Source organism: Rhinolophus sinicus, chromosome 17 (genome assembly GCF_057876585.1).
Source record: "Rhinolophus sinicus isolate RSI-liver-muscle chromosome 17, RSI-T2T, whole genome shotgun sequence".
Lineage (NCBI taxonomy): Eukaryota > Metazoa > Chordata > Mammalia > Chiroptera > Rhinolophidae > Rhinolophus > Rhinolophus sinicus.
In genome coordinates, this window is record NC_142517.1 from 10,690,301 (window position 1) to 10,718,270 (window position 27,970).

The window sequence follows — 27,970 nt, forward strand, 5'->3', positions numbered from 1 at the left end:
TTGAGAAACCCTGGTTTAAAGTAATGAATTAACGAGATGCAGTTTTTTTTTTTGCCTACTAAATTAGCACTGACTTTAAAATAATGATATTTAGTGCTAGGAAAGATGCTATGAATCAAGTACTTTCCTGGAGGAAGTGTTACAACCCTCTGGAAGACCAGGCCTGGCAGTATGTGTCAAAAGTCTTAAAAATGTTTGTAGATTTGGGAGTGGGGTGGGGGTGGGGCTTGCCTCAGAACCACTTCGGAAACTCATGTGAGGTACATAAACCTCCAGAGATTCAAGGGATAGATTTGGGTGGAGCTGAGAACTTGTGCCACAATTCCAAGTCCATAGAGAGGGATACAGTGAAGGCTTTGTACAAGGATGCTGATCGCAGCCAGAGTGTGTACACACCTGGGGAATGGTTAAATTAAGTTACAGTCGCGTATAGGGTAGGACGATATTCAGCCCTCCCAATGATGTTCTAAAGGAATTTTTAATAATATGGGAAAAGTTCATGCTACATAAGTAAAAGCAGGCACTATATACGTATAAAATGTAATCTCAAAGATGTAAGCCCCCCCGTCCCATACATACACGTATATATTGTGTGGGTCGGGGAAGGCTGAAAGGAAATCCACCGAGATGTTAACTGTAGGTACCCTAAGATGGTGGGAATATTGGTGGGTTTTGTTTTTCTCCATATTTTTCCCTTTTTTTGGCCAAATATTTTGTCCTATACCTACATTATTTTTATAATGATGAAAAATAGTAAACACTATTTTAAAAGTTGAATTCCTTGAAATTCATGTTTGATTGTTTTCAGATAGTTCACAATAAAAATATCACAAAAACCCAGAAGGTGCGTTTCTTCACTGGGCAGTTACTGAACCATATAGCATCTCTCTACAGCTGGAATGGGATTGTTGATGTGAACCTGGAAAATACTGAGGTACAGTCATGTTTGGGTTTCATTTGGCTTCACTGTTAGTGTGTGATTCTCACAGCTCGGAGACTGAAGACTAAACGTAACATCTGCCTTTAAAAAGTCCCTCCATTTGATCTGTTTCTTTTGGCTTGTGGTAATATTAATTTTCCACTTAGATTCAATATGGTTTTAAAATTTTATTCTTAGAATAAGATTTTATTTTCTAGCCTCTGAGGTATCATAATATTAAACTTTTTTTTTTTTTTTGATGAGAAAACAGTTCCCTTTATTTGAGTGACATCTTAATTTTTCCTGCAATGCTTGCCCAGTAGGATTACAGGGTTGATCCAGGCTCTCTCTTCCTCCTCTTATTTACCTCTTCTTTTCCTCTCTTCCGTTGTTTTCAAATCTAGCTTTTGGAGTTTCAAGGCTTGTTCTCTTAATTCAGGGTCCTAAGCATCTAGGGAACCCTAATTTCCTCACCTACTGACATGTATAATTTATTTTGTAGCAGTTACTAAAATGCTAAATTAGAACAGTGGCTCCATTGACCCAAGACCAATATACCTTTTAATTCTCCTCATTTTGAAAATCCTCAGGGTGTTTCTGAACATGGACTTGGCCAGAGTAGTGAAGGATCAGACTTCCTGTTAACTTTATGATAATTACTTTTCAAGAGCCCACTATTTCACTTCCTTTTATCTTCGTGACTTGCTTATGTCCTCTTGTTTTGAACATGTTTTGTACACTCTATTACCAGGAAGCCTCAGGGCCTTAATAAAAACACTCCCAAATGTGGAATTTTATTGGAAAAGGCAAAAGAAAATAAGTCATTCTTAAGCTTGTTTAAAAATACAGATTTAAACTTGCTCCTCTTACGAGTATTTTTTAATTTTGATTGGTGTTTCTGTTTTTTTGAAATGATATCTGGTGTTTACTTGAACATGTTTTCTAAGTTATCATTAGGCCTGTGATATTTTCACTTTTATTCTACAGCTATTACTAAAGTTTATGAACTTGGGATTTTCATTGAATTTTTTAAAACCCTCTTAGGCTTCTGCTGAAGATGCAGGGAAAACCATGGTGAGGGAGCTGGTTCATCACTTCCTGATGGATCTTTGCTGTTCGCTCAAGCATGGGATTAATTTTTATGATGCGTCTTTGGGTACCTTCGGCAGGTAAAGTGTAACACTCTTGTGAATCCCAGGTGTGTGTTTCTCAGAAGTCACCACATCTATCCATGACTGTCCAGTGGAAATCTGTTAAGTGACGGAATTGTAATGGGTTAGAACTAGAAACGTAGCATTTGAAGACCCCGAGAACTTGTAGTCATTATGTGCCCTCGGGGAGAAGGTGTCAGGATAGCCATGGACTGAGTCACGGAGATGTTACATCTCACCCATGGAGGTGCTGTGTGTGTCTCTTCGGTGGCTGACTCTGAGAATAAGTCTTACATCTGCTTTAATTCAGGGTCCTAAGCATCTAGGGAACCCTAATGACCTCCACAGAGGACAGGCCCTGAGAGGGGCCTCACCACAGTTCTGAAGTGGTGCCATTGTTATTCCAGTTTGCAGAGGAGGGAAATGGGCACAGAGAGGTTAGGTCACTCCCCCATGAGTGGCAGAGCTCAGATTCGATCCCAGGAAAACTGGTTCCAGGGTTATCCTCATCACAGCTGAAAGGTCCCCCTCTCCACAGTGACTGCTGCTCACCAGTTAGGATTTCACAATTTTGTTTATACATTTTGTTTCATATTTCACAATTAGGATAATATTTCATATATAGTCCAAAGCTAACAGCTTAGATTGTATTCGATTAGACTTTGTAGTTGTATTATTATAATACATATCCGTGTTACTTTTTAATAACCAAATGGCCTACTGTTAGATATGCTGTTCACCAACTTGCTTTTTTCCATGTGACAGTAAGTATATTGGACATGTTTTCTGGTCATTGTGAAAGACTCTTACTTTTTACTCCCTTGGCATTTTATTATAAGGGTAGAGACGGTTTACTTTAGTTTTAACCAGTCAGGAAATAGCTGATTCCTTCAGAAAGGGATGACACGGTGGGAATTTTTCTCCCTGCTTGTGACTTTGGATTTGTTTTGATTCTGAGATTATTGTGATTTAACTTGCCACATTGTCTCTTTTTCTCATCAGTCAGAATAAGCTTGTTTTCCTACTAAAATGTAATAGCGGACTTTTATAGTCCAACATAATGTAATACTGTGCTTAAGTGACCCACATATCCCCCCTTAAGTAGATCCATAAAACAGATGATCATTAAATGAGCATATTGAACCAACTTAGGGGGGTCTGTTTAAATAAGCTGTGATTTACATCAATTTTCAAAGCCGTGGGCAAAAGACAAATGTTTGTGCTTGTGTAGGGAAGGGAATTTTGTTTGTGGGGACAGTAAGAGAAAGCTTAGAGGAAGTGGAAACACGTGGTTCCCCAATCATCGTAAGTCTCACTCCCTTATGTCGTTCAGGTCTCCACGCCAATGTCACCAACTCAGGGAGGCATCCCTTTCTGAAATAGGCCTTTTCTGTCACCATCCTTCTGCCTGGCTCTTGCTCTGACTGTGACTTGTCACTACCTTGCATGTTTAATACTTGATAGGTGAGAATCAGAACAGAGGCTGTTCTGCAGCTCCCAGCACATAGTAGGTGTTTGATGAAAGCAAGGCATTATAGGGTAGGCAAGGACGGGTGGACTTTTTGTCTAAAGGGCCAGATGGTAAGTATTCGAGGCTTGGCTGGCCATACGGTCTCTACTGTGACCACTCAATTGTGCCATTGTAGTACCGAAGAAGCTGTGGCCATAAACCAGTGCGTGTAATTGTGTTTGTTCCAATAAAGCTTTATTTACAGAGACAGACAGTGGGCTACAGTGTGCCGACCCCTGGTGTGGAGGTTAAGGGAACAGATTCTGGAGTGAGCTCTGAGAGCTTGAGCAGGTTACTATTCCTCTCTGACTCCAGCACCTCATGTGTAAAATGGAAATAAAATTAATACCCATCTCAGAGAGTGGTAGGGTGTGGTAACTGTTTAGAGCAGTGTGGCAAGTATTGCATGCACACTACATAATAGAAATGCTATTCATTTTATTACATTGTTGATTGAACTAGCACTTGTGTGTATGTGTGTGCAGTATTTTTAGCACTCTTTGTAGGTTTAATGTGCCATTCATTTGACAGCATGAACTATGTTTTGCTTATGAAAATTTCATATTAAGAATTTTAAGCTTTTAAAAGGATAGCTCTCTAATCAAAAGTATACTTTCTAATTTAATTATTTGAAGATTTTTAATACAGGGGAAGCTGTCACATAGTTTCTCAGTTTCAATCAGTTTATAAGGGGACGCAAAACAGTGAGGGTCCTAGAAACCAGCAGCGTGGATGCCAATGAGGCAAATGCTCAGGGTTTTCTGGGTTTTAAGACTTCACATGCCCAGCAGGTATAAAAAGGCCTCTTTTCTTAGAAGGCCTCTCGGGTAAAACCCAGAGGCCTGCGGTTTGGGGTAAGCAGATCCTGGGCTGGTTGTTTCCTTTCTGCAAGTTTTAATGTCCATAGGTTTTTCCGGCTTCTTTTTATCATCTTCTTGAAAACTGCCCACATTTAGGACAAGTTTTGAATATTTTCATACAGATTTTTTTCCGCTATATTAGCTTCTTTCAGCTGGCAAGTGAAGGCATAGGAATTTGAAATAAGCTAGAAACAGAGGAAGTAAAAGATCTGTGAAAAGACTTTTAGAAATAATTTATGGCTCTATGTGTGGCAATTCTTGAGCATTTCATAAAAAACCCTTCATCTTTTCAAAGGAGAGATGGAGTCTCTGTATTTTTGATATGTATGTGCACATACATATTTATTCACATACACACCTTTTCATGTGTGTCACAAGAAAGAGGTCAGTAAAGTCTCAAAATGAAATTTGGGGAGTGGCTCCCTCCCTGCTGATTTGGCCCTTTCTTTACACTGCCGTGACCTCTAGGTCCACTGGTAGGTGGCCGGTGGATAGGGAGAATGGGTCTCTTCTTTACAAGTCAAATGGAACTCAGAGGAAAGGTGGGGGTGGAGAACCAAAGAAGAGACTTGTTCAGCCACTCAGAAGTAGAAGAGTGAAATTGAAGCCCTTGGATGGAGAGCTGGAACCCCACAGGCCAGAGAAATACCCCGTTTCATGCCACCGGGGAAATCTACCCAAAATGAAATTTGCCAGTCGTCTGTGTTTACAACTGTGCTTACCGAGAGTGATTCTGTTGTTACCCTGAGCTCTCAGTGTGTTGTGACAATTCCCCGCTGACCCTTCTCTCTGCTTCTCTGACAGAGGAGGAAACCTGACACTCCTGCACTTCCTGTTGGGTTTGAAAACTGCAGCGGACGACGAGCTGGTGGCTGAACTTGTGGTGAACATCCTGAAAGTGTGCCCGGACTTACTGAACAAATATTTCAAGGAAGTGACGTTTTCCTTTCTCCCAAGAGTGAAGTCCACTTGGTCAAATAACATCAAACTTCTAAAGAAGGTGAAAGCCCTGGGCATTTCAGAGTCTGTTACATAGGGTGGGGGTGGAGTGTAAGGATTGGGGGGGGGGGGGGCGGCAGGCAGGGCAGAGGGGGACCTCTGACAAACTACAGTGTGAAGAACTTCTTTCAGCCATTCTTGTTCTTCAGGGGACATTTGAGATCAGGTAAATTAGGTGTTTTTATCCACTGGGGCATTCTGCTGTTCACTGAGCTGAACTTTGAGGTTCATGCCTTTTGAATATGTTGAGCCAATTTCATCTTCTTCACCCAAATGTTGCATACAGTGAGATCTTAACAAGTTTCAGCAGAGTTAGGCCGGAATTAGGGAAATGTCTGAATTGTAGGATGGTTTTTAAAGATTGCTGTTTCAAGTACTTAGAACAACTTGAAATAAACTGTGGCATGGTGGTCTCTTGGTTTGAGTGGATGTGTATTAATTTCCTTCTGATCATAGATGTTAATATCCCCTCATCTACCAGTGGAAGTACTAGTACAAAGCCTTTGGCAGTCCTTCCTGGCTCGGTTAATCAATCAATCAATCAATCAATCAATCAATCAATCAATCTCTCTCTCTCTCTCTCTCTCTGTCTCTGTCATTTATGGCCTGCCTACTGCTGAAATACCTGGGATTGTTTTCTTGCACATCAAGTTGAGCATGGGTTTATCTGTAAAACAACCTTCCATTCTTCTATCCTCTACTTTTCCTTGAGTGCCTGCACGTGCAGTCCCCACGTGTGTGTTGGGTTGAGAAGGAGGCAGTTTGCCCTCATTTTGGTGCAGGGAGCCTTGTGGCCAGCCCCCCTGGGCACTGCTTTGGTTCTCCCGGGGAAGGGGAGGGGGCAAGCGCACGGCGTTTGCCAGCCTGGGTGTGAATCCTTGCTTCTCTGCTAACTAGCTGTGTGTCCCTAGGGACATTACTTAACCTCACTGAAGCCTAATTTTGCTTCTGTAAACTTTTAAAATTAAATATAAACTATCCCTACCCCATAGGGTTGTCATGAATCACTGAAAAGGTCACATGACAGGTGCCTGTCAAGCACGTTACAATAACATGGCTGTTCTCGCATTGACTTACTTGTCATCAGAGGTTTTAAGAGGCTCCCAGACCACAGGCCGAGCTCTGCTTAAGGTCACTTCCCTGGTAACAGCCAGTCTCGTGACCTGACTTGTCTCTAACAAGTGGGTTTGGAGGTTAGTGTCCTGGACCCTGTGCCTTGTGGCAAGCCTGCGACTTTTGTCACGATGGTTGTTTCATTGGAATGTGGCACTGTTGGGTGCCTACCGTTAGCCTCAGGTTTGAAATGCAATCTCTGGCACCAGCTCATTCTCTTTTTCTCCTTCTCACAGATCTATGAGGCCCAGCCGGACATTTCCCGGGCGTTTCAAACCAGGGAGTTTATCCCTTTGCCTCGGCTTCTGGCAATGGTGATGGTAACCACCGTGCCTCCGGTGTGCAATAAGATCATGTTCACCCAGGCACTAAACGTAAGTGGTCATCCTGCTTCTAGAACTTTCTCCTACTCACCCTGCTGGCAGTGCTGGGGAGCATTCTGAGAGTGCTGGCCTGGACTGGGTTGTGGTTTGTCAGTGGTCCTTCAGGGTGTTCCCTGTGTCCTGGGGAAGGGACCCTGGAGCCCAAGGCCCATTCCTGCCAGGAGGTGGGGTGACTGCACCCCCAGAACTGAGCTCGGAGCTCTGCATCCCTCCACGCTCTCTAGGCCTGCCTGAAGATGGGGGCGTGTTGGAATCACAGGAAGAGAAGTGTGTTCAGCCACAGCCTAGTGTCTTGCATGGAAGTCTCATTAGTTTGGAATTTTTGGACAGGATAGGACTGAAATTTGCCTCACAACTCTTCCGTTAATGTTTTAAGTGACTAGTGTTAAGTTTTCTGGGAAACATGTACTTTGAAGACCAACTGTTTCAGGCATTTTTGGAGGGTATGTTCATGGAAAAAGATTTATCCTTCAATTTCATATCATTATTTATTATAAAAGGTCCCCAAGTTCCATCAGGAGCCATATTCCGAGGGACTTATCGTGGCCTTAGGTGATTGACTGTGAGTTGCTGGCACACGTGGGTCCAGGCTCTGCCAGCCCTTCCTGAATCCAGGTTACCTCAAGACCTACCTGGGTTGGCCAGGTATTCAGAGGGGTACAGGGCCTGGCGTTTCTTTGGGGGGGGTGGAGTCCCCATCTTTCTGGGCAGGTGGGGTTGTGTAAACACAGCAGGCCCAGGGTCTGCCGTGGTGGGTTGCACAGGCCTGAGAGTGGTGGCCTGGTGGTGATGGGGCAGTTACTATAAAGTGGCAGAGACGCCTTAGATGGCACAGTGGGATTAAGCAGTTTTTGATACTCATCCAGGCTTTGTGCTCAGAGTGGGTAGTGGGGTGAGGCGTAGAGAGAAGGGGGCCTGTGTGGGACTAGGCAGAAAGGTCTTTTGTTCTGGTTGCCAAATCATAAGAACCAAAATTAGGACCCAGCTAGCTTGCCCATTTATTTTGTGGAAGACACAAAATTTTTTAACTCAAAGGGCTTGCAAGAAAGTAGAATTGAAAGGAATGTTAGCTGCTGCCTCTATGGGAAGAACAGTTTCATCTGGCTGGCTGCATTTATGCCCCCCTTCAAGCTGACTCGAGGCAGCCTGGGTCTGTCTCTCATGGTGTTGCCTTAGGAGAGGGGCTTCCATCCCCTGGACAGAGTGGCTACAGGACGAGGTAGAGGCCACGGCTTTCTCTCCTGCCAGCGCTGCCCTCCTGTGCAGGGCCATGGCCGGTGAGGGGCGGCTACCGCTCTGTCTGCTCAGTGGGCCCTTCCTGAGCTGTGACGCACCCTGAGTGAGGCCCGTGAGTCAGGTGGACCTAGGCAGTGGGGTCACGAGGCTGTGGGGTTTGGGTTTGTTTTTGTTATTTTACATTTTTCTTTTATTCTTCACATGTTATCTGAAAATTTTTAATAGCATACATTTTAGAATCACAAAGAAAAGAGTTAGCTTATTTTAGAATAGGAAATGAGGTGTCTGGAGGTGGAGTCTGGGGCTGTTGGTTGAGCTTCGTGCTACAGGCCGTCAAGTGTACATGTGAACTTGTTTGGGCCCTGCCTCAGATGTGATTGTGGGACGGAAGTCATTATTGGTTTCGGATGTTTCATGTAGTGCTGCTGTAGCATATAGCGTACATACAAAATGAAACCCCACTAACTGGAATGTTGGAATGAGGTGTCCTAGTTATTAAATTAAAAGTCCATCAGAAAAACTTTCCATTTCTATCTGAGTGTAAATCTATAAATCTAAGCAGCAACTGGTATTTCCAGACTTGACTGTTCTCAGGAATCAGCTGGGACCAGTCGAGTTGGCCTGGGCTGGGGCCTGAGGTTGTGTGTATCTCCTGAGCACCCAGGAGATCCCCTCGCTGCTGCTGGCCCAGAAGTGACTAGCCAGGATCTCGTCTTGCCCTCTTTTTGGCAATAGCACAGGTTCTGGAACCTTCCTCAATCCCTGCAGTGAGTGAGAATTGTGAAGACTCTCCTGCTGTCATTCGGAATACAACTAGCAAATGTGGGTGTTGGAGGCTTGGGATCAGGGGCTGCATGTTTACCGAGCCTAGAGGTGGTTGTTCCTACTAAACTACCGACGCCTTTGCTTGTCATGGCTCCCCCTGGTGTGAAACGCTTTTTTAGGGGCTGGTTGGCATCTGGCAAGAGCTTGGCTATTGTTGGTACAGATAATCCATATGAGCTGAGTGGTTTTCAGAGAAGACTTACCCAAAACAGACAATGAAACAAAAATAAAAAATAACTCTCCAACCCTTCCTTTAATAACCGCCTTCATGGCAACTGCTGAAGTCAGATCTGCAGAGGTCAAGAGGGCAGGGTCGCCGGGCCACCTCCTCTCATGGCGTAGAGGCCAGCCGTCTCACACAGCTTCCCTGAGGGGGACCTGAGAAAGGGCGAAAGCCATCCAAGCCTGGGGCTCGGGAGAGCAGTGTCCACCAGTGCAGCCTAAAGACATTTGTGGATTTGACTCTTTTTCTTCCCAGTTGGACAGCAAATCAGTGAAACACACAGCGTTGTCCCTTGTTTCCTTCATTTTGAAGAGAGCATTAAAAACTCTTGACTACTGCCTGAATAAAGAGGTGTGGCAAGCGTCCGGCATGTACACGGCCGCGATGATGGAAGACTTTATGCGGCTCTTCAGAGAAGCCCTGAGTAAGGTAGGCACGGAAGCCAGACTTGGCCTTTGCAGGGAAGTTTCCAGGGCTTTCCTTAACAGATGTCCCAGGTAAGCACACCGGGTGGTAAAGGCGGTCTTGGGAGCACAGACGGTGGGTGTGAAGTGAAGTGGTTGGGGTGCTCCTGGGGCCTAAGTGTCACCAGGAGCTATTGTGTTCTTTCCCCTCCCCCAACCACTGCACACGCACGCTGGACTGGGGCCACAGTCAGGCACCGGGTAGCTGGGAAGCCCCTCTTATTCCCTCCTCCCCATGGCTTTTTCTGGTAATTCAGGAAGGCCAGTCATCTGCAGACTGGCCAGCTGCCCTGGAAGAGCCACGGTCTTGCTGGGCAGGTCCCCCCAGAGGGTCATAAGGATGTCTTTCTTTGTTCCCAGGGCCTTGCTCAGGTGAATGAGTCTTAAGGGGTTTGTTTTAATTGTCAGCACTTGTTTTTTTTTACCAAATTTTTGTTGTGTACAGTTCTGGGAATCATACCTCAGAACAGAGCTCACAGAGGATGTGGGCCTGTTCTCACCCTGCACCCCCTCTTTCTACACACACACACACACACACACACACACACACACACACACGCTCACACCTTCCGTCTGTGTTGAGCTTCTCTTAGTAGGTTCAGTTCATTTGTTTCTCTTCCTCGTTTAATGTGTCTCGTTTTTTGTTTCTTTGTTTTCCCTTTTAGATTTTACCAGACCTGAACACCATCGTGTGGGTCTGGCAGTCACTTAGAAAACAAGAGACAAAACAAGATAACGAAAAAGGAAAGAAAAAGGGCAACAGGAGTCCTGTGGCCTGCATGGCTCCCCAGTGCGGTGAGGACTCCGTGGGGTGTCTGCTGTGTGCAGACAGAGCTGACACAAGAGCGTGAATCCTCTGTCCTTTGCTTGGAGAGAAGACTGAGAATGGAATCTCAGAGTGAATTCTGACATGAATTAGCAATGTGCCCGAGCCTTCCGCATGCGCTGTCTCTATAAAGACTTGAGCGACGGGTGCCATGGGCTCAGATCTGTCAGTGGGGTGCCCTTTTTTGCTGTGCAGAGGGAGGCAGGCTCCAGGGTCCCCCCTGGTAAGGAGATACACTGACTCAGACCTTGTTACTAGCCAGGCAAGGGGCTTTGTATCTTATATCTGCATCCTACTAATCCTTACGGTGGCCCTGCAAGGGTAGGCATTATTGTGTCCCCATTATTCGGAAGACACTGGAGCCCAGAGAGACAGAGTAGCTTTAACCTGTCTGAGGTCACAGCAGTGAAACAGGGGCTGTTTGAATAGTCCTGACTTTTTCACCACATTCACTCCCTAACTTTAGTTCCGTAGGGGTCTGTCTGCTCAGCGGGCAGTTGACAACACTGGGTCACGGGCAGCTTGACTACTTACCGATTGTTGATGAAGGACAAAGAACACGTGTGTTTCCTAATTCAAGCTGCTTTATTTTGGTTCAGACGATGCAGAAACCGTTCTTCTGAAAGCCGTCCTGCTGCAGGTCATATGCCTCTACCAGAAGGTGGTACCGCACGTGGTCATGCAGTACAACTTTGACTTCAGCAAGCTCCTGAAAGGTGCGTCGCAGGGGACATGGGCACCCTTCTGCTCTGTCTGCCAGCGGGGATGGAGGAAGCAGATAAACCAGCGCAGAGCCCTCACAGCGAGGACCAGGAAGGGTGGTGGGCTGTTTGGCCGGCGTGCGTGAGCCACCAGCCTGCTGCTTTTCAGGAGGACCAATATTTTTTAAATAGCAACTCTTCCCTACGTAAGTATTAGGTGAACATTGAGCAGCAGCGAGAGAGGAGAAGGCAGAAGCCAGCCAGTTTGTGTTGCCTGCCATGAACTGTCCACAAATCAGATCATGTGATAATTTATAAAGCCTCTTTTCAGAGGGGTGCAGACACAGGAACCTCTCAGAAGGGCGTCCTGTTCATACTTTTGACATAGTTACTCATATTTTACCTAGTGAGTCAGGTTCAAATCACATCTTGTACATGTAACATGATACCTGTCCCGCCATGTTTTGTTTTTGGGTTTTTTAAAAATTTATCATTGGCAACAAATACTGCCTGTCATTCTATTTTTTCTTTCTTTCTTTTTTTTTAATTTTTATTGGGGAATACTGGAGAACTGTGTGTTTCTCTAGGGCCCATCAGCTCCAAGTCGTCCTTCAATCTAGTTGTGGAGGGCGCAGCTCCACTCCAAGTCCAGTCGCCGTTTTCAACTGGCAACCTTGTTGTTGAGAGCTCGCACTCTGACCAATTGAGCTATCTGGCCACCCCTCCAAAAGCTCAACAGCAGCTCATTGTCTTCAATCTAGTGGAGGGTGCAGCTCACTGGCCCATGTGAGAATCGAACTGGCAACCCTGTTGTTCAGAGCTTGGGCTCTAACCAACTGAGCTATCCGGCAGCCCCCGCCGTGTTTTCTTGATGGGAAAGTTTGTCTAATAAAATTGACTTTAATTTGGCCTACAGAAGAAGACCTGCAGAAATATCATTCCTGGGATGTATATAAACAAGTGAAGTAGTTCTATTCAAAGCTGTAATTAACTTTTTAATTGACATGAAAGGTTCTCTTTGCTGTGAGAATAGGAAATATACTAGAATGTGGCCATTTAGTATTTAGTAGCTATGTCCTTCCCAATCGAAGAGAAACCCAGAAATCAGGCCAGAGGGTAAGGACCCAGTCTTGGGTGGCCATAATCTGCTCACAAAACGCTTGCAATCTGGGGAGCAAGGCCCGTGCCCCACGCAGGGGGTGTGACATGAACTGGAGACTGCAGCTGGAGGGCAGCATGGGGTGCAGGGAGGGCATCGAGCTATAGGAAGAGGTCAGTGTGGGCCAAGTGGCAGGGCAGGCGTCTTTGGGCAAGTGGCATCTGGGATTCTTGTTAACGGATTTGGATAGACTTCAGAGGGGGAGGGGTGTCAGGTGAGGTGTCTGGGCAGAGCGGTGGGCCTGTCTGAGGGTGACCACAGGACCGGGAGGAGGACTCCTGCAGCCTTCTTTTCAGACGAGCAGTTCCTCGTCTGGTCCTTTGGGCCGGAGCAGCAGTGGCTGGGCGCCTGCCTCTCCATGACTTCTTGCCTGTTTTCCTCTTTCCCGCCCGCAGGCATCATCTCAGAGCAGGGCCTTCGAGAGGAGGTACCTCCCATCCTGCAGCACCACATTCTGAAGGTGGCCCTGGAACTTCCGGCCAGCAAGTTTTTGTGGTTAAAGGCACAGGTAGGAAACTGAGGGCCACCCCGACCCCCTTTCCCCCCGCCCCAGCTGCCTTCCATCCTTAGCGATCCTGCAGGCTTGCTAGCTTTTTGGCCTGGGAATTTCTAACTGAAACAACAGGACCTGACGGGGTTGGGGGCACGAAGGGAGATGTTAACGGTTCTCCTTTTAGAGACACATCTAGAGCAGAGGTGAGGTCCTGATTCGTGAGCCAGGGGTCTTGCAACTCTTTGCTTTTGCAAAATAAGGCACTTCATGTGTCCTTACTGAAAATATATTGTTGCTGGGTACTGGGAGTTTCTGTATTTTTTATCTTGACTATTTTACATTTTTCTTGTCATTGTAAAACCTTTGAGAAAATAAAATAAAATATATTCCTTCTCCTTGGTCCTCATCCTGGAAGAACTTAAGACAGAGATAGAAATCGGTATCCAAGCTTGAGGCTGGTGGAAGAAATCACTTGAGATTGCTGGCATTTTTCTGTCTTTAATAATGTCTTCTAGGACTTTCTGGAGAACGTAATGTTGAATCATAAAGGGAACTTAGCATTTAACATATATAACCTGTGTATTTAAACACGAGGTGATGTATCACTTTTGTCTAAAGGGGGAAACATGACCAGGCAAAATTAAGCATCGTCTGAGTGTGTTTCTCAGTAGCTCAGATGACTTTTTTAGTGACTTAGATCTTATTTAAGATCTTATGGAACCAATAGCATGGAAATGTATGTGGCATCTTCACGTGTGATATTTCCGGAAAGGCGTAAGGATGCCGCGGCACTGGGATTTTGTATTTCCCCTGAGTCCCCTCCCTCAGGCTCACCAGCATCCTAGCTGAGGATCATTCTTACGGAGAACTTACTGTGTCAGCTCATTTACCACCACTTCCAGACAAGGCAGCTGGAGCACAGAGTGGTTAGGAAACTTCTGCAGCGTCCCAGCCAGAAGTGGAGGTCCTAGGATTGGACCCAGGCAGCTACCCAGAGCCCAGCTCTCAACCTTTATACCCCACTGAGGTCACTGCCACGGCCCCATAACGATGACAAGACAGGGGTATTACTTAGTTTTTCAGCCCAGTTGAACAGGGCTAATGAGATCTTGATGATTTAGTTAGAAAGTAAACAGAAGCCTCTTACTTTGAAACATCTGGTATTAAAATGTTCATTTATATCCTGTATCCCTGCTGGGCTTCAGGAACATTGGCACTTCCCATGTTCAGGGTCAACCTCATGGTCACAGCTTCAGGGTCACTCCAGCGAGACAGAGTCAGTGGAGTTTGGGCCAGGAAGCTGGAGCTCTGTGCACTTCTCTGAGATGTGTTCAAAGCCCAAAATCCTTTGCAAGAGGCTAAATTATATATAAGGAATCGATTTTGTCAGCACCAGCATCCTGCTGAAATGCAGCGAGCACAGCTTGTCACCGTGTCAGGTAGCCCTGAGTCGCATCCTTCTCCACCACCCACCAGGTGGTGCCAGGTCTGCACCAGGGCTCTCTGGGCTTGATTCCCAGCTTGGACGCTAAACAGCTAGGTACCTGCTTGTGCCTCAGTGTCCACATGTGTAAAATGGGAATAACAGTCGTGCCCACCTCAGGATTGTTGGGAGGATAAAGTGAGGCAGTGTATGTAAAAAAGCAAGAATGGCACTGGCAGGCCGGTCCGATGGCTCAGGCGGTTGGAGCTCCGTGCTCCTAATGCCGAAGGTTGCCGGTTCGATTCCCACATAGGCCAGTGCCAGATGGCTCAGTTGGTTGGAGTGCGGGCTCTCAACCACAAGGTTGCCGGTTCGACTCCCACAAGGGATGGTGGGCTGAGCCCCCTGCAACTGGACCTGGAGCTGAGCTGCGCCCTCCACAACTAAGATTGAAAGGACAACAACTTGACTTGGAAAAAGTCCTAGAAGTACACACTGTTCCCCAATAAAGTCCTGTTCCCCTTCCCCGAAAAAAAAAAAAAGAATGGCACTGGCACATGATGAAGGCCACCATGAAGAGGGCCACCTTGTTGCTCCCTGTTACTGCTCTTTATAATCACTACAACTGGGGCCTTTGGGGGTTTGGGGTGAGTTACTTAACTTCTGAGGTTCCTTGTATACAAAACCCCAGCAGTCTTGACAAGGTGTAGTTAAAATGAGATAAGAGGCCTGGAAGCATACTGGGCACACAGTAACCTGTTTGCTCAGCAAATAGTGGCCTGTTATGTTTATGTCATTCTGTGCTGTTGTTCAAACTCCAGGAAGGCCCAGAGGCAGAAATTATTGGAGGAGAACGATCCGTGTTTTACTTACTGATGAAAATGTTTGTGACCAGTAGCCATTTACAACTCAAGACATCAACCAAACTTCTGATCATAAAGGTGAGTATTTTCTACCAGTTCCGAATTCTGAGAAGCATTTTATAAAGTCCTTCTTATAAGTACGTGCTTAGTCAATAGTTGAATTAAGGATGTCTTAGGACTATTGTAATTTAAAAATAGAAGGTTTTATGGCAGTTTTAATTTATTTTGTCTTAAACTTGGCTGCATTCCTGAGAGGCAGCATGGTGGAGTGGGAAAAGCATCCACTTTGAAGTCTGTTCCTAGATTTGAGTCCTGGTTCTACCACTTGCTGGGTGGCATTGGAGAAATTACATAACCTCTCTGAACTTCGCTTTCCCATAGTGAATGGGAATAATAAAGCTGTAGGTTGCAGAGGAGATTACATGTGATAAAATAGTAGGTTATGCCTCACACGTTCTGGGCTCAATAAATATTAGATTTCTGGCTCTCCAGGGAACTGTGTAATAGGCGATGCCTCTCTCCCTCATCTTCAGCCTTTTGACCGCACCCATCACCCACAGGGCAGGTGTTGTCAATGTCAGTGGAAAGACATGAAGAGTTTGACTCTTTGCTTCTCTTCTTTCTTATACTTTATAGTCATTTTCCAGGGCTACGTCAGGTCTTGTAGCAGTAGGAAATCCGGATTCTCCTTTCTGCTGTGCAGCAGACATCTTGGGGGTGCTGCAGAAGTCACATTTGTCATCTTTCGAGTGCAAAGATTGTACCTTTCTTTGAAGAGCTGATAATCTTGCTGCCCTTCAGCCTCACCTGTGCTACTTGAAGGGTGGGAACGTCTAGGTCTTGCCCTCTGTACGTAGCCATTTCCTTGCAGATTGTGCAGGGTGAACTTGACCCAGCCAAGTGGCGTGATCACCAAGTGCCAACGTGGACTTGGCACAGTCGGACGTGCTGTTGGTGCACCCTGCTGCGGGACTTGTGCTGTGGGGCTGCTGAGATCCCGGGCCTCTGCCATCAGGCCATGGGGGTGTCACCCCCACAGGCCCAAGTCCTGCCTCATAACAGCCCCATTCTCTCAGAAATGGTGGGTGCTCCTTGCCCCGGGTCTGAGTCTTGAGGGGCCACACTGACAGGTTCATTATCTTAGAGAATCTCAGACAGGCTGGTTGAGTCCCCTGTGAGGGGTCAAGTCCTACACGTTTACCTGGAACTTTGTGAAAATCCAGGTAGAAAAATCAGACCCCTAAGTAGCAGCTGGACTTTTCCCTTATTATTATTAAGGAGTTGAAGGAAAGGAGTAAGCAGCAGCCGGACAAGGGATTATGTTCTCTGCCCGAGCACGGAATGCTCTTTTCCTCGTTTCCCTCAACAATGGAAGTGTTGTTTGGAAAGAAAAGCTTTTAGAGTAAAACTAGATGCAACTTGCACCCTTTGTGCTCCTTGGGTCTCTGTGTCGTGCTGGAGCAGTCAAAGCACGGCGACTCCCCCAGAAAGCAGGCTCCAGCCTGACTTTTTCCCTGCTGTTCTCCTTCCTGACAGATCCTGCGGGACACGGGGGTGTTTGAGTACACGTGGAAGGAGCTGGAGCTGTGGCTGGAGCACTTAGATAACACGGTGGAAGAGGAAAAAGAGACTGTGATTCAGTTTTTGGAACGTGTAAGCACATATTTTCTGAGTAAAGGAGCGTGTTCAGGGTAATTCTGAGTGATCCTCAGCATAATTCAGGCATTTTGATACCCCAGTGCCAAAAGGCCTCTCTTCCTGGCTTGCTTCCTAATTCTTGCTGACGTGTCAGAATCTTTTAGTTTTGGAATCTGTAAAATGGGAATATATTACCATGTGCTATTTAATTTCCTTTTAGGAATTTTGTTTTGCATGAGCAAACAATGGTATACTAAAAGTTATGTTAAAAGCAATGATATATATAAAAGGAGATTTTTAGTATATATATTTTAAAAAAATTCTACAACAAAACGTTTTTAAAAATTGCAGAAAAATTATTGTTCTTGTTAAGGCCCGTTAACATTTTAGCTTTTCTTTTTATTTTTCCATTGATATTTTGGGGCATTTTTTCATTTCATTTGTGACCATCTCACTGTTTATCACTTGGCTCTTTAATGCCCAGGTTTTATTGACATTGGTGGCAAATCCGTATTCATACACAGACAAAGCATCTGACTTTGTCCAAGAAGCCAGCACACTGCAGGCCAATGTGACAAAGCAGGACGCTGATGACGTCAGCATCCCCGTCTCCCACATCGACGGTAGGTGCCACGCCCTCCTGCCCTCCTTGGGTTCTGAAGATCGAGCTGCAGTGGCATATTAGAGAAAGAAAACAAGATCTGCATTAAAGGTCACCCAGAGTGTAGACGTCCCATTTCTTTCTGTCACAGGTCAGCCTACTGTGCAAATGAAAGTTGCCATATTTGTTCATGTAATGGGAGCTATGTACAGAGCTTATCTATCTGCTGGGTTATTTTTATTTGTGCAGTGTTTACTGTATGCCAGGTGCTGATCTAAGCTCTTTATAAACCTTAAGTATATAACCTCATTAACAGCCCTAAGCAGGGGTATTATTCTCAAATTATATATTGATAAGGCAGCTGAGGCACAGAAAGGTTAAGCAACCTGGTTAGCCTCACACAGGCAGCGTACCAAAGTCAGGGCTTGAATCCAGACACTCGGGCCCCGCCCTCTGCTTTAACCCTTCCACTCGTTGGCTTCTCAGATTTTGGCTTGTTTGCCTGAATGTCCAGGTGACAGTTCCTGGGCTTCTGTGTGTCACCTGAGGAAACTTCATCCTAGTATCACTGAGCTGGATATCCTGGCAAAGGTCTTAAGCTGTTGCAGGCAGTGTCCTCATCTATGTGGAACCAAACTTCGTATTCAGCATTTTTCCCTGAGAGAAGTTTAGCGTTTACTTTTTCTCCTTTTGCACATGTTCTCTCGCTCTTCCCTCCCTGTGGGCTTCTTTGCAGTAGAGCCCTTGGCTGGCTCTTGCCTCCGCTTGATCCCTGCCTCTTTGTCTCAGACGTTCTCGACATGGTGGACGTCCTGGTGGAAGGCAGCGAAGGCTTGGATGAGGAAATTGGCGCCTTACTGAACGAAGACATGGCCCTGCTCACATTCCCATTCAGTGCCGTGGTCCCCGCAGCCCTAGAAGCCAGGAATAAGCTGCTCCTCGGGACAGAAAATGCAGCAGGTACCCTGTGTAGTCAGGATGTTGTGGGTGCATCAGATCTGCCGGGGGTCTTAGGTAGGAGGTGGGATTGCAGGGCCTCTGGCAATGGTTGCTGAAAACCCAGAGCAGCAAGAGTTCAGACCCTCCACAGTGATCTTTCCCAGAGGCAGAGCTAAGCGTGCGGATAGGAATTGCAAGGCTGGGAAATCAGTCATTTGAAGGATGAATCTGAAATAATGTGTTTGCATGGCCTCATGGCCACCTGCTATAACACTGATCTTTTCAATATTTATTCTTGATATCTTGATGCTAAGGTATGAGATTTTCGTATTTGCTCAGTACCCAGGCACTTTAGACCCAAGGAAGCACTCACAGATCACAGTGGTGTAATTAGTTAGTATTGCTCAGGCTTTGCTGCAGTAATAAATAAGCACTCCCCCAACATGTCAATGGTTTAATGAGGAAAGGTCTCTTTGTTGACTTTGTCATAGTCCAGTACAGGTCAAGTTGTTCTGGGCGGCTGTCCCCCGGCAGCTAGCATAGGGATCTAGGCTGCTCCTGTCGTGTAGCAGTGCCATCTCCACCTGTGGTTCCCAAGGTCACTGTGGAAGTGCTAGAGAGTCAGGCAGGGGTGTTATGGCTGGGCCTGGAGGAGGGTAAACTAGTCATGTGTCTCGATGTAACTGCAAGGGAGGCTGTGTGTCAAGGAAGAGGAAGTAGATTGATGAGCACTGAGCAACTCCTGCTCCCAGGTGGCTTTGCCTCACCTCTTCTCTACCTGGGCCTTAGCACCTGAAGTACGACTGTTTAATAAAATGGAGCCTTGTGAGGCCTCCGGTGGTGGTATCTGCCTTCCAGAATGGTTATGTGACCCCTCGTGCAGTCAGCATGAATTTTCCTGGTCTTGAATAGACCAGGTGAGAGAAAGTTGGTGTTATTGATGGATCCCAGAAGGCTGGTCCCACCAAGCCTCTCCTGGCATGCATCTCATTCCTTTGCAGGAGAAAGCGTGGTGACGTACCTGACAGCGGTGCTGACGGACCTCCTGCACACCCAGAGAGACCCTCTGGCTCTGTGTCTTCTGCTCCAGGCCTATGACAAGTCGGAGCCTCCAGTCCTACCTTGCTCTCATCAGCTGTCCCGGTTCAACAGATACTACAGCCTGTGGATCCCAGAGCCAGCCCGAGGGGCCTCGGTGAGCGGCGGCTGCAGCGGCAGTGCCTGCTCCTGCAGAAACCAGGCCTTTCCCTAGGAAACCCTGGCAGTGTCTTCCTGCCAAGGCCACAACTGTGTCGCTTTACAGGGTGCAGCTTGTAGGGTGAAATTTCCTAACCCAGTATCCCCTGCATAAGAGAGGAAGCTGAGGAGTGTCATGGCTGCCTGGCTTAAGGGGCTGAGACAGGTCGTGGTGCTGCCGCGGAATTGAATTTCCCTCCGGCTGCTGTACAGTTGCTAATTACATTCAAGCTTTGGGGCAGGAGGTTGCTTTTTCTTTTCTCCTCACTAAGTGACCTGTGCCCACTTGGCATGCCCCTGAACTTCTCATGCTCAGCGGTCAGACCTGGCCCCACAGGCCCCATTCTGCTGAAACTGGGAAAGTACAGGGAGGAAGGCAGGGAGGAAGAATGGATTTTCTTTTGGTGGGGAAACATTCTCAGCATGGAGTGCTGAGTTCTGGCTCCAACCCATAGCCCATGCTCTTCACAAGTGTCGCCCCCTGTCCCCACATGATAGGCCAGGGTTAGGAACTGGTTATAGCCGTATAGCAGCTCGTGGGGCTCTGGACAGTGCAGGGCTGCACTGGTGGGTCTCGAAGTGTAAGTGTCTGCTCTGTTGAGTAGGTGGGAGCAGTGGTCCTCGCCCTCGCAGGTGCATTGGAATTCCCTGGAGGCTCCTCCCCCAGCAAGTCTGATAGAGCAGGTCTGAGTGGGCCCCGGGAATTTGCAGCTTAGCAAGTGCCCGGGCATGCGGCTGCTGGTCCAGGGACCCCACCTGGACACCTGCTGAGTTTCAGGACACATGCTCGTATAGCCTAGTTTTATTGGCCTTAGGAAGTGGGGTATTTGGAGTTATAAAAATAGAAGGCACGAGGGGCAAATAAAGAAGGCATTTTGGGAATGATGTGAGAGGAAATGAACAACTCCAGAAACTGGTCTTTACATTGCCTTCTTATCCTCTCAATGAGCTACTCCAACCGACGCTCCTGGGTGAGGGCCACAGAGCCGGCTCCCTTACGGGGCATGATTTCCCAGTTTCCAGTGATGAATCACAGTGGTTCCTGGAGTGAAGTTACCTCTGTCACATGCGTCCTTTGTGGCAGTGTCTGTTCCAAGCCGTGTAACTGCCCCTGAGTCAGGACCTTCGCATTAACACACTCTGGGAAAGTACGTGTGACTGATAATATCGGGACTTAAGTTACTTATAGGCCATGTGGTTACATATTTGTTAATGTGAATACGTGATTACCGTGAAAGTCCCTTTGTTGTGAACGTCAGCCTGTACCTGTTCGCCAGGCCATGCACCTTTTTCATCCCTTGCGCTTTGTCTTTCCTCTTCCCGGCTGTTGCTGTCTCCCAAAGTGGCTTCAGACGCCGCCGGGCAGCCTGGCCCCTCAGGATACCTCCTCCTCCTGCTTCAGTGTCCTTCTGCAGACGGCCTACGAGAGTGAGAGCGCGCTCCTGGACGAGCGAGTCCAGGCGCAGCTGCGGGCGGCCCTGCCTCGCCTCCCACTGCACCGGGTCCTGCGCTCGGTGAAGCACGTGCTGCTATACCTGGGGAGCACCGTGGAGAACTTCGGCCAGGTCAGCGCTGCTCCCAGATCTGCAGCTCAGAACACGGCCTCTGAGGCGGGTCCAGAGCCGCTGACAGCACTGATAAGAGTCCTGGGGTCATGCTGTACTCCACACTTGGGAGAGCAGTGACCTGACACGTAGGGCCACAGGGCCAGCCTGCAACTCCAGGCCCAGGCGGCTGGTTGAGTGCTCTACATGCCTGGTGGTCTCGTCTCTCTGGAGCACAGAGGCGGGTTAAGCACCATTGTCTCCAGGCCTTAGTTGTAAACCAAGCAAATCCCTCAGCAGCTGCAGACAGGGGGCTACGTGCAGCTGAACTTGTCACTGGGGCAGCTGTCAGTGTGGATGGGGCCCTGCCCACAACAGACACACCGCAGATGGCCAGGCAGCCCCACTTTCATAAGTTTTAATTCAGTAGTTCATTGGTGAGATTTCTGTCCCTGATGTGGTTTATAGATTTTTAGATTAGGCTTTGAAGTGGGCCTTTCCCTCATTTTGGTCAAAACCTGTGTATTTCATCAGGATTTAGGAGGACACATCCTACTGGGAAGTCACTGAAGTTATCAGCATTTGACAAGCAGTGGCCATTCCAGCCAGCCTCCCTCCTCCGTCCTTGTTAGTGGTGACATTGCCCCTCTGGTCAGGGAGGGAGCTGGCAGTGCCGGTGGCGGTGACATAGCCCTTCCCTGGCTCTCGTCCCCACAGCTGGGCAGAAGCACGGGGCCTCCCCTCCTGCAGCTCTTCCTGGATCTGCTCAGGAGCCTGGTCATCCACTGTGAGCAGCTGGACGCCCAGAACAGGCAGAAGTACGAGGCCGCGCAGGCCGAGGCCGACCTCTTCCTGGACATGGAGTCCGTGGCGTCGCTGGAGTTGGCCAATGACAAGGTACTGCCACCCGCGTCTGCGTCTCCTGCCTGCTGGCCTTTTCTTGTCAAGTCACAGAGAGGCTTTCCCTCCACTTCTGATTAAAAACAAGTATGTGTTCATTGTAGGGACCTGCAGGAGATTATTGAGGGGACGGTAAAGCCACCCTTAACCCCTTCACCCAGATATAAGCACGGGTTCATTTGCACGTTCATCTTCCCAGTCAGCTCCCTGTGCTCACACCCTCCCTCCCTGCAGCAGTTTCCCGCACGCTGTGTGCTGTGAGCATCTTGAGAAACTCGGTGTGACTGTTTTCCCCTGAAATGCTGCCGCTGCTGAGTGCAGGCCAGGCAGTGGGGGCTTTCACTGTGAACATACAGAGTAAATGTCCTGCTCCGGGAAGGATGAGCCTCGCTCTCCTCTTGTTAGTCTGGAAGTGGGCTGTTTAGTGGGCCAGGGCGATCTTTCTCATACGATTTGGTTTGTTTTCCTGGTTTCAGGAAGGAAGCATGTTCCTTAGTTCGCGGCTTCCTTCTTCGACCTCCAAGTGGACTTACTTGGGGGTGTCTGTTGGCACAGGACTTGTTTGGGGGTGTCTGCCGGTCGGCCTGTGGCAAAGCAGCCCTAACATGGACCTGTGCTTTGTTTTTTCTAACTGGCCAAGCTCGGGTGGAAAGTGCGATAGGCTCCTCTTTTCTTCCCTTCAGAGTAAATGAGGAAGAAAATGTATTCCTGTCCCTGGGGACCGGTGTGACATCGTTGACTAGGGATCGTGTTTAGCAAGGCCGCTTAAAAAGACTTAATCAAATTATTCGCTAATCCAGCACAGAGCACTCAGCTGTTTTCTGCTCAGTGGTTTAAACTCAGTGGCAGGGTCAGAGATGGTTCCTTGGGGTCACGGGAGGCCCAGCTCCCTGCTGGAAGTGGAGACAGGATTGCCGTCACTTCTGGATTGTGGGCTTTCACGGCACTGTAATCCCGATGCACCTTCCCCGCACACGGCGTCTCAGCTGCGATCACTGTGTCAGTTGATATGCACGTCTCTCAGCCCTGTTGTCAGTTGATACGCACGTCTCTCAGCCGGATTCATGTAGAAAGGGAGGGCTGCTACGGAGAAGTCAGATGATGGGTCTTAGTCACATTTTGGCATTTCTGCGAGGCCCGTCCCCTGCACTGAGTGACTGTGGAGAGCAGTTTTCCTGTACAGTAAATTCATTCAGGGTGAATTCATCGGATGCCTGCTGGCCTGGGTGGGGCACTGACCAAGTCACAGTCCAGCCCTGCTGGTCTTACGGGGAGGAGATGCATTAGTGGGGTTACAGCTTTGACTGGGCTCGGGCTAGGGTGCTGTGGGCACCTCTCGGAGGGACATCGAAACTCAGGCGTGGGGATGGAAGGGCGCAGGAAGCCGCTTTCTGTTCTCTGTCCTGCTCACCACAGCGAAGACTCACCCACCACAGCGGCTGCCCCTTTCCTGCTGGCCCTGGGCCGCCGGTGAGGCTGTGCCTTGTCACTGTGTTTCAGATGCTGGAGGAGGTGCTCGTGGCCATCCTGAGACACCCCACGCTGGAGGGCTGGTACCTGGCCCTGGAGCAGCAGGCCCTTCCTCCACACGCCCTCAACCCCATCCTCGTGAAGCGGCTGGCGGCCCACCTGAGCGCAGGGGTCCTGCAGCTGCTGACCGTGAGCGCCCCGATGCTCCGCAGCATGGGTCAGCTGGGCCTCCTGGCCAAGTACTCGGAGGCCATCACCCAGAGCGTGTTGAAAGAGCTTCGAAACAGGAGGGCGGGCCCAGCCACGTCCCCACCAAAGACCCTCCCTCAGCTGGAGGCCCTGCAGGAGCTGCATGTGTACATGGAGGGCGCCCAGCTCCGAGAGATCACCCTGGCCCTGCTGAGCCTGCCTGAAGCCCACCTGGTGGCCCAGCGACCCATGAAATCCACCAGGAAAGAGAGACGCTTGAACGTCCTCGGCAAAACCCTGGTCCAGCTGTTGACCAGCAGCCCCCAGGAGCAGCTGCAGCAGGGGGAGCTCCTCTGGTCCGCTGAGTATGTGAAAGGCCTGGGCACTCTGCTCCCCACGCTGGCCGTGGACGAGCTGGATGCTGTGTTCCTCCAGTCTCTGCAGAGAGAGCCCGTGCTGGCCCCCGTGGTCGGGGCCCACCTGCTCGACTACTGCCTGGCCCGGCGGACGCAGGCTGCCCTCGGCATCGCTGCCCTGCTGCTGCAGCGGAGCTGTACCCCCCTGCTGCGCTTCGAGCTGTGGTGCGGGCAGGCCGGCACAGCGCGCTGCCTGCAGGAGCACCTGGACGACTTCCTCCCCCTCGTCCTCGCCTACCTGCAGTGCAGGACCCGGGGACACTTCACGCGCCCAGCAGGAGGTATGTGAAGGGTGGCTTTGGGCAGCTGGGAATTTTCAGTCGGACGGTTCAGTTTCCTTTCTCCAGCTTCTGACCCAGCTCTACAGATTGAGAAAGATGAGAAACTCTCACTCGACTTCCCTCCCCCCAGACTCCCCATCTGTGGCTTGAGGTGTTGCCCCTGTGCTCATATCAACTCCGAGTTACCACGTGGAGCTGGGCGAGAGGGTGGGCGATAGCTAGGGGCCTTTGGGCCCAGGAGGGGCAGCACTGGCGCTGAGTCCAGTTATGGTGAGAGACTCATTGGGGTAATTGTCCTTTGTCCTGTCCCACTTTCCCCACCGTCAGTAGTGTTGGTGAGTTGAGGCTGAGTTGAAGCAACTTGGGCCCAGCTGCTTTCTCCACCCCTCGGGTTTCAGGTCTGAGGCACTTTTGATCACCTCACATTTAACTTAATTCTTTGTCATTCTATGTATGGATGAGTTTGCACTCAGTGCTGTGCCTCTGTTTTGTTAACTGCATGTCAGTGATGATAGATGTTTTTACAGTGAGAGAGCCCTGCAGGAGGGGGCCTTCCACTCAGTGCTTGTCGATGCACCTGTCCCGTGTAGCTCTCCCGTTCCCCAGCCTTTGACGAGTGAATCCTGTCCAGGACTTTGGTGCTCACAGTCTTATGAGCTTCAGGCTGAGGGTTTCACCCAGGGCCCACGGGGCTGAACAATCCCTGTCAGAGGGTTGACCCTGTCAACAGTGACCATTGCTGTTCTGCTAAATGTTTAACATTGGCCCTTGGGGGGGACCGATGGGTAGCGTTTGTCAATTTCCGGGCCCAGTTTCAAGCTACCAGTGTGACATAGCCCAGTCACGAGATTCCTGAGATACAACCATCGGCTCTCGTGAGCTGCTCCGCCCTGGCTCCAGTACACACTTCGTGTGACTCCCTCTCCTTGTCGTCTCTGCCCCAGTGTCCTCTGCTGTCATTCCCGTCTTGAGGAAAGCCCTGTGGAGGCGGCTGCAGACCCGGCTTCTAAGTGCTGATGGGCCCCCCGAGTCGGGGCTGCATCAGGAGATCCTGGCCCTGCTAGTCCCATTTGCGAGAGCCAAGGACCTTGGTGTCCTCATGGACTGTTTGCCCAGCTTGCTTCAGGCTCCAAACAGTCACAGCAGGTACAAAGGCTTAGATTGTTTGATGACTGTTATCTCGGCTTCACTTCTCCCTGTAGTATTTACAAACCAGTGAAAAATTGCTGCATTGCTGTTGTGCCAATCCGTACAAAGGCAGTTTGTACAAGAAAGCTTACAGCCATCCTGGCTGGAGTGAGTACGTCTCCACAAGTGGATGGCTGGTTCTGATTACCTAAATGGTTCTCACCCCGCAGTGATTTTATACACTCGGGCATAGCTAGCAATGTCTGACATTTGTTATTAGAATATGGTTTGGGGGAAGGGGGTCGCTTCTGGCCTCTGACGTGTGGAAGACAGGTGCTGCTAAAGATGCATAGGACAGCTCATCCACACGACAAAAGACTTATTTGGTCCAAAATGTCAGTATAATTGAGGTTGAGATAGCCTGATTTAGACAAAGTCTGGACAACATGTCCTTTTCCTGGTGCGCTAATAGTGTTTTCCCTGGTCATAAACATTCTGGCGCATCTTTGACATTTGAGTAAGAGGGAGGGGAAGCACGTGATCCCTATGCTTGGCTAGCGTAGGGAGCGGGACTCGGCATATGGCCCCCTGTAACGTCGGCTTGCATTTAAAGCTAGAGGTGTTTAGGCCATCCCCTCCAACTCTTAGACTTTTGTGTTCTATTGCAGTTGGATGGTGGCCGACTCTGTCTCGGCCGTCCTGGAAGGGTCGGCAGAAGAGTTGCGTGCCTGGGAAAAGACTCTGCTAGAGTCGTGTGTAAAATGGCTGATCGGGTCCTTTGGTGGTAGTCAGCAAGACGGTTCCCAGGATCAAGAGAAGCAAATGCTGCTGAGACTAAATGAACTGTTGGTAGGTATCTTTTATTTTTTCTTTAGAGTCCTGGTTACATTTTTAAGGGAAAGAGAAAGATAGACAAACCAAGGTTTACAGATACATTCCAAGCCAGGTTGCATGAATGTGGACTGGTGGGAAATGAGAGAGGCCGGGTCTCGGACACAAAGAGTCAGGTGGGGCAACCCCTGAAATAAGGGGCCATCTTTCATCAGGAATGGGTATTGGATTTTGTCAAACACTTTGTTGCAACAGAGATGGTTACCGTATTTTGCCATGTGTGATGCGCACTTTTTTGCCCAAATGTGTGAGGGAAAAATAAGGGTGCGCATTATACATGGGTAGTGCGAATTCCCTTTCCCTGAAAGTTCGGACCAAAACGTGGGTGCGCATTACAGATGGGAGCGCAGTATACACGGCAAAGTATGGTACATGGTTTTGTCTTTTTGCTTCATCTGTTAATGAGGTGGATTATATTAATTGATCTTTCAATATTAAACCAACCTTGCATTCCTGGGATAAACCTACTTGATTGTGAATTATGATTGTTTTTAGATATTTTTAGATTTAGTGTACTAATATTTTATTAACAATTTTTGCTTCTGTGTGCATGAGGTATATGTATAATTTTATTTTCTTGCCATCTTTGTCTGGTTTTAGGATCAGGTAACACTGCCCTCAGAATGAGTTGGGAAGAGTTTCACTGAGTATAACATTTTAGGTTTTCTATTTTCTTTAAGCATTTCAAGTGTTGCTTTACTGTCTTCTGTTATGCCTTGTCTCCGATAAGAAATCTGTTATTCTTATCTTTGTTTCTTTGTGCGTTATGTCTTTTATCTCTGGCTTCTTTAGGATTTTTCTCTTTACATTGGGTAAAGCAATTTGATTATTATAATGTAGTTTTCTTCAAGTTTCTTGTGCTTAGGTTCAGTGAACTTGTTGACTGCGTTTAGAGTTTTCATAAAATTTGGAAATATGCAGGTATTTTTGGCCATTATTTCCTTCTATTGAAATGCCCTTTTTAAAAAAAATGGTATAATTTTGCACAGAAATAATTAACATTCTAAAAGCTGACATATGCGTTATTCCTCAGTTCACAGTGTAAAATTCCATTAGAAGTCATAGAATCTGACTTACATTTAAACTCTGAACCTAAGACTTAAAAAGTAATCCTCAGGGAAATAACCCTGGGGCGAAAGTTAACAAGTGTGTGAGAAATACATTCAGAGGTTGTAGATCAAACAGTGTGCCTCCACGTAGTTGTGTTAAAAGACTTTATAACCTGTGTTTTAGCCTTAGTTTTTTGTGTTACAGGTTTGTGAACGTAAGGCTCGTAGGCTCCCAAACGTGGCAGAACTAGGGAAGAGGAGGAATGTCCCCAAGTCTAGAGAGTGCTGAGCTGCAGCGGAGCTGTGCTGGGCCCACCTGCCCCTGTCACACGGAATGTCCCTGCCCGGCACCATTGTCAGCCCCCCAGCAAGCTGGTTTGATGACCAAGTGACAGGCTGTGCTCTGTTAGGAATTTATGTACTCAAGACATGGCTCCCTCCTTACCCCACTTTTCTTTCTTTTTTTTCCCCCATTTTTAATCGACTTTTTTAAAGAGCAGTTTTAGGTCCACAGCAAAATTGAGCAAAAAGTACAGTATT

At 48.1% G+C, this 27,970-nt stretch overlaps 1 protein-coding gene across 1 annotated transcript in view; it reads left to right on the forward strand.

The window, feature by feature from the left end:
• The window catches only part of URB1 (URB1 ribosome biogenesis factor), a 65,693-nt gene that overhangs the window by 12,332 nt on the left and 25,391 nt on the right, over positions 1–27,970 (forward strand). Inside the window, exons 7-24 of the mRNA XM_019730177.3 lie at positions 809–934; positions 1,964–2,088; positions 5,245–5,440; positions 6,789–6,926; positions 9,475–9,648; positions 10,349–10,478; positions 11,109–11,225; positions 12,765–12,877; positions 15,107–15,226; positions 16,685–16,801; positions 17,271–17,409; positions 18,177–18,347; positions 19,328–19,521; positions 20,906–21,127; positions 21,824–22,003; positions 23,507–24,362; positions 25,307–25,508; positions 26,159–26,339. Of these exons, the coding sequence (XP_019585736.3) occupies positions 809–934; positions 1,964–2,088; positions 5,245–5,440; positions 6,789–6,926; positions 9,475–9,648; positions 10,349–10,478; positions 11,109–11,225; positions 12,765–12,877; positions 15,107–15,226; positions 16,685–16,801; positions 17,271–17,409; positions 18,177–18,347; positions 19,328–19,521; positions 20,906–21,127; positions 21,824–22,003; positions 23,507–24,362; positions 25,307–25,508; positions 26,159–26,339 (3,501 nt within the window). The remainder of the gene's footprint in view (positions 1–808; positions 935–1,963; positions 2,089–5,244; positions 5,441–6,788; positions 6,927–9,474; positions 9,649–10,348; positions 10,479–11,108; positions 11,226–12,764; positions 12,878–15,106; positions 15,227–16,684; positions 16,802–17,270; positions 17,410–18,176; positions 18,348–19,327; positions 19,522–20,905; positions 21,128–21,823; positions 22,004–23,506; positions 24,363–25,306; positions 25,509–26,158; positions 26,340–27,970) is intronic.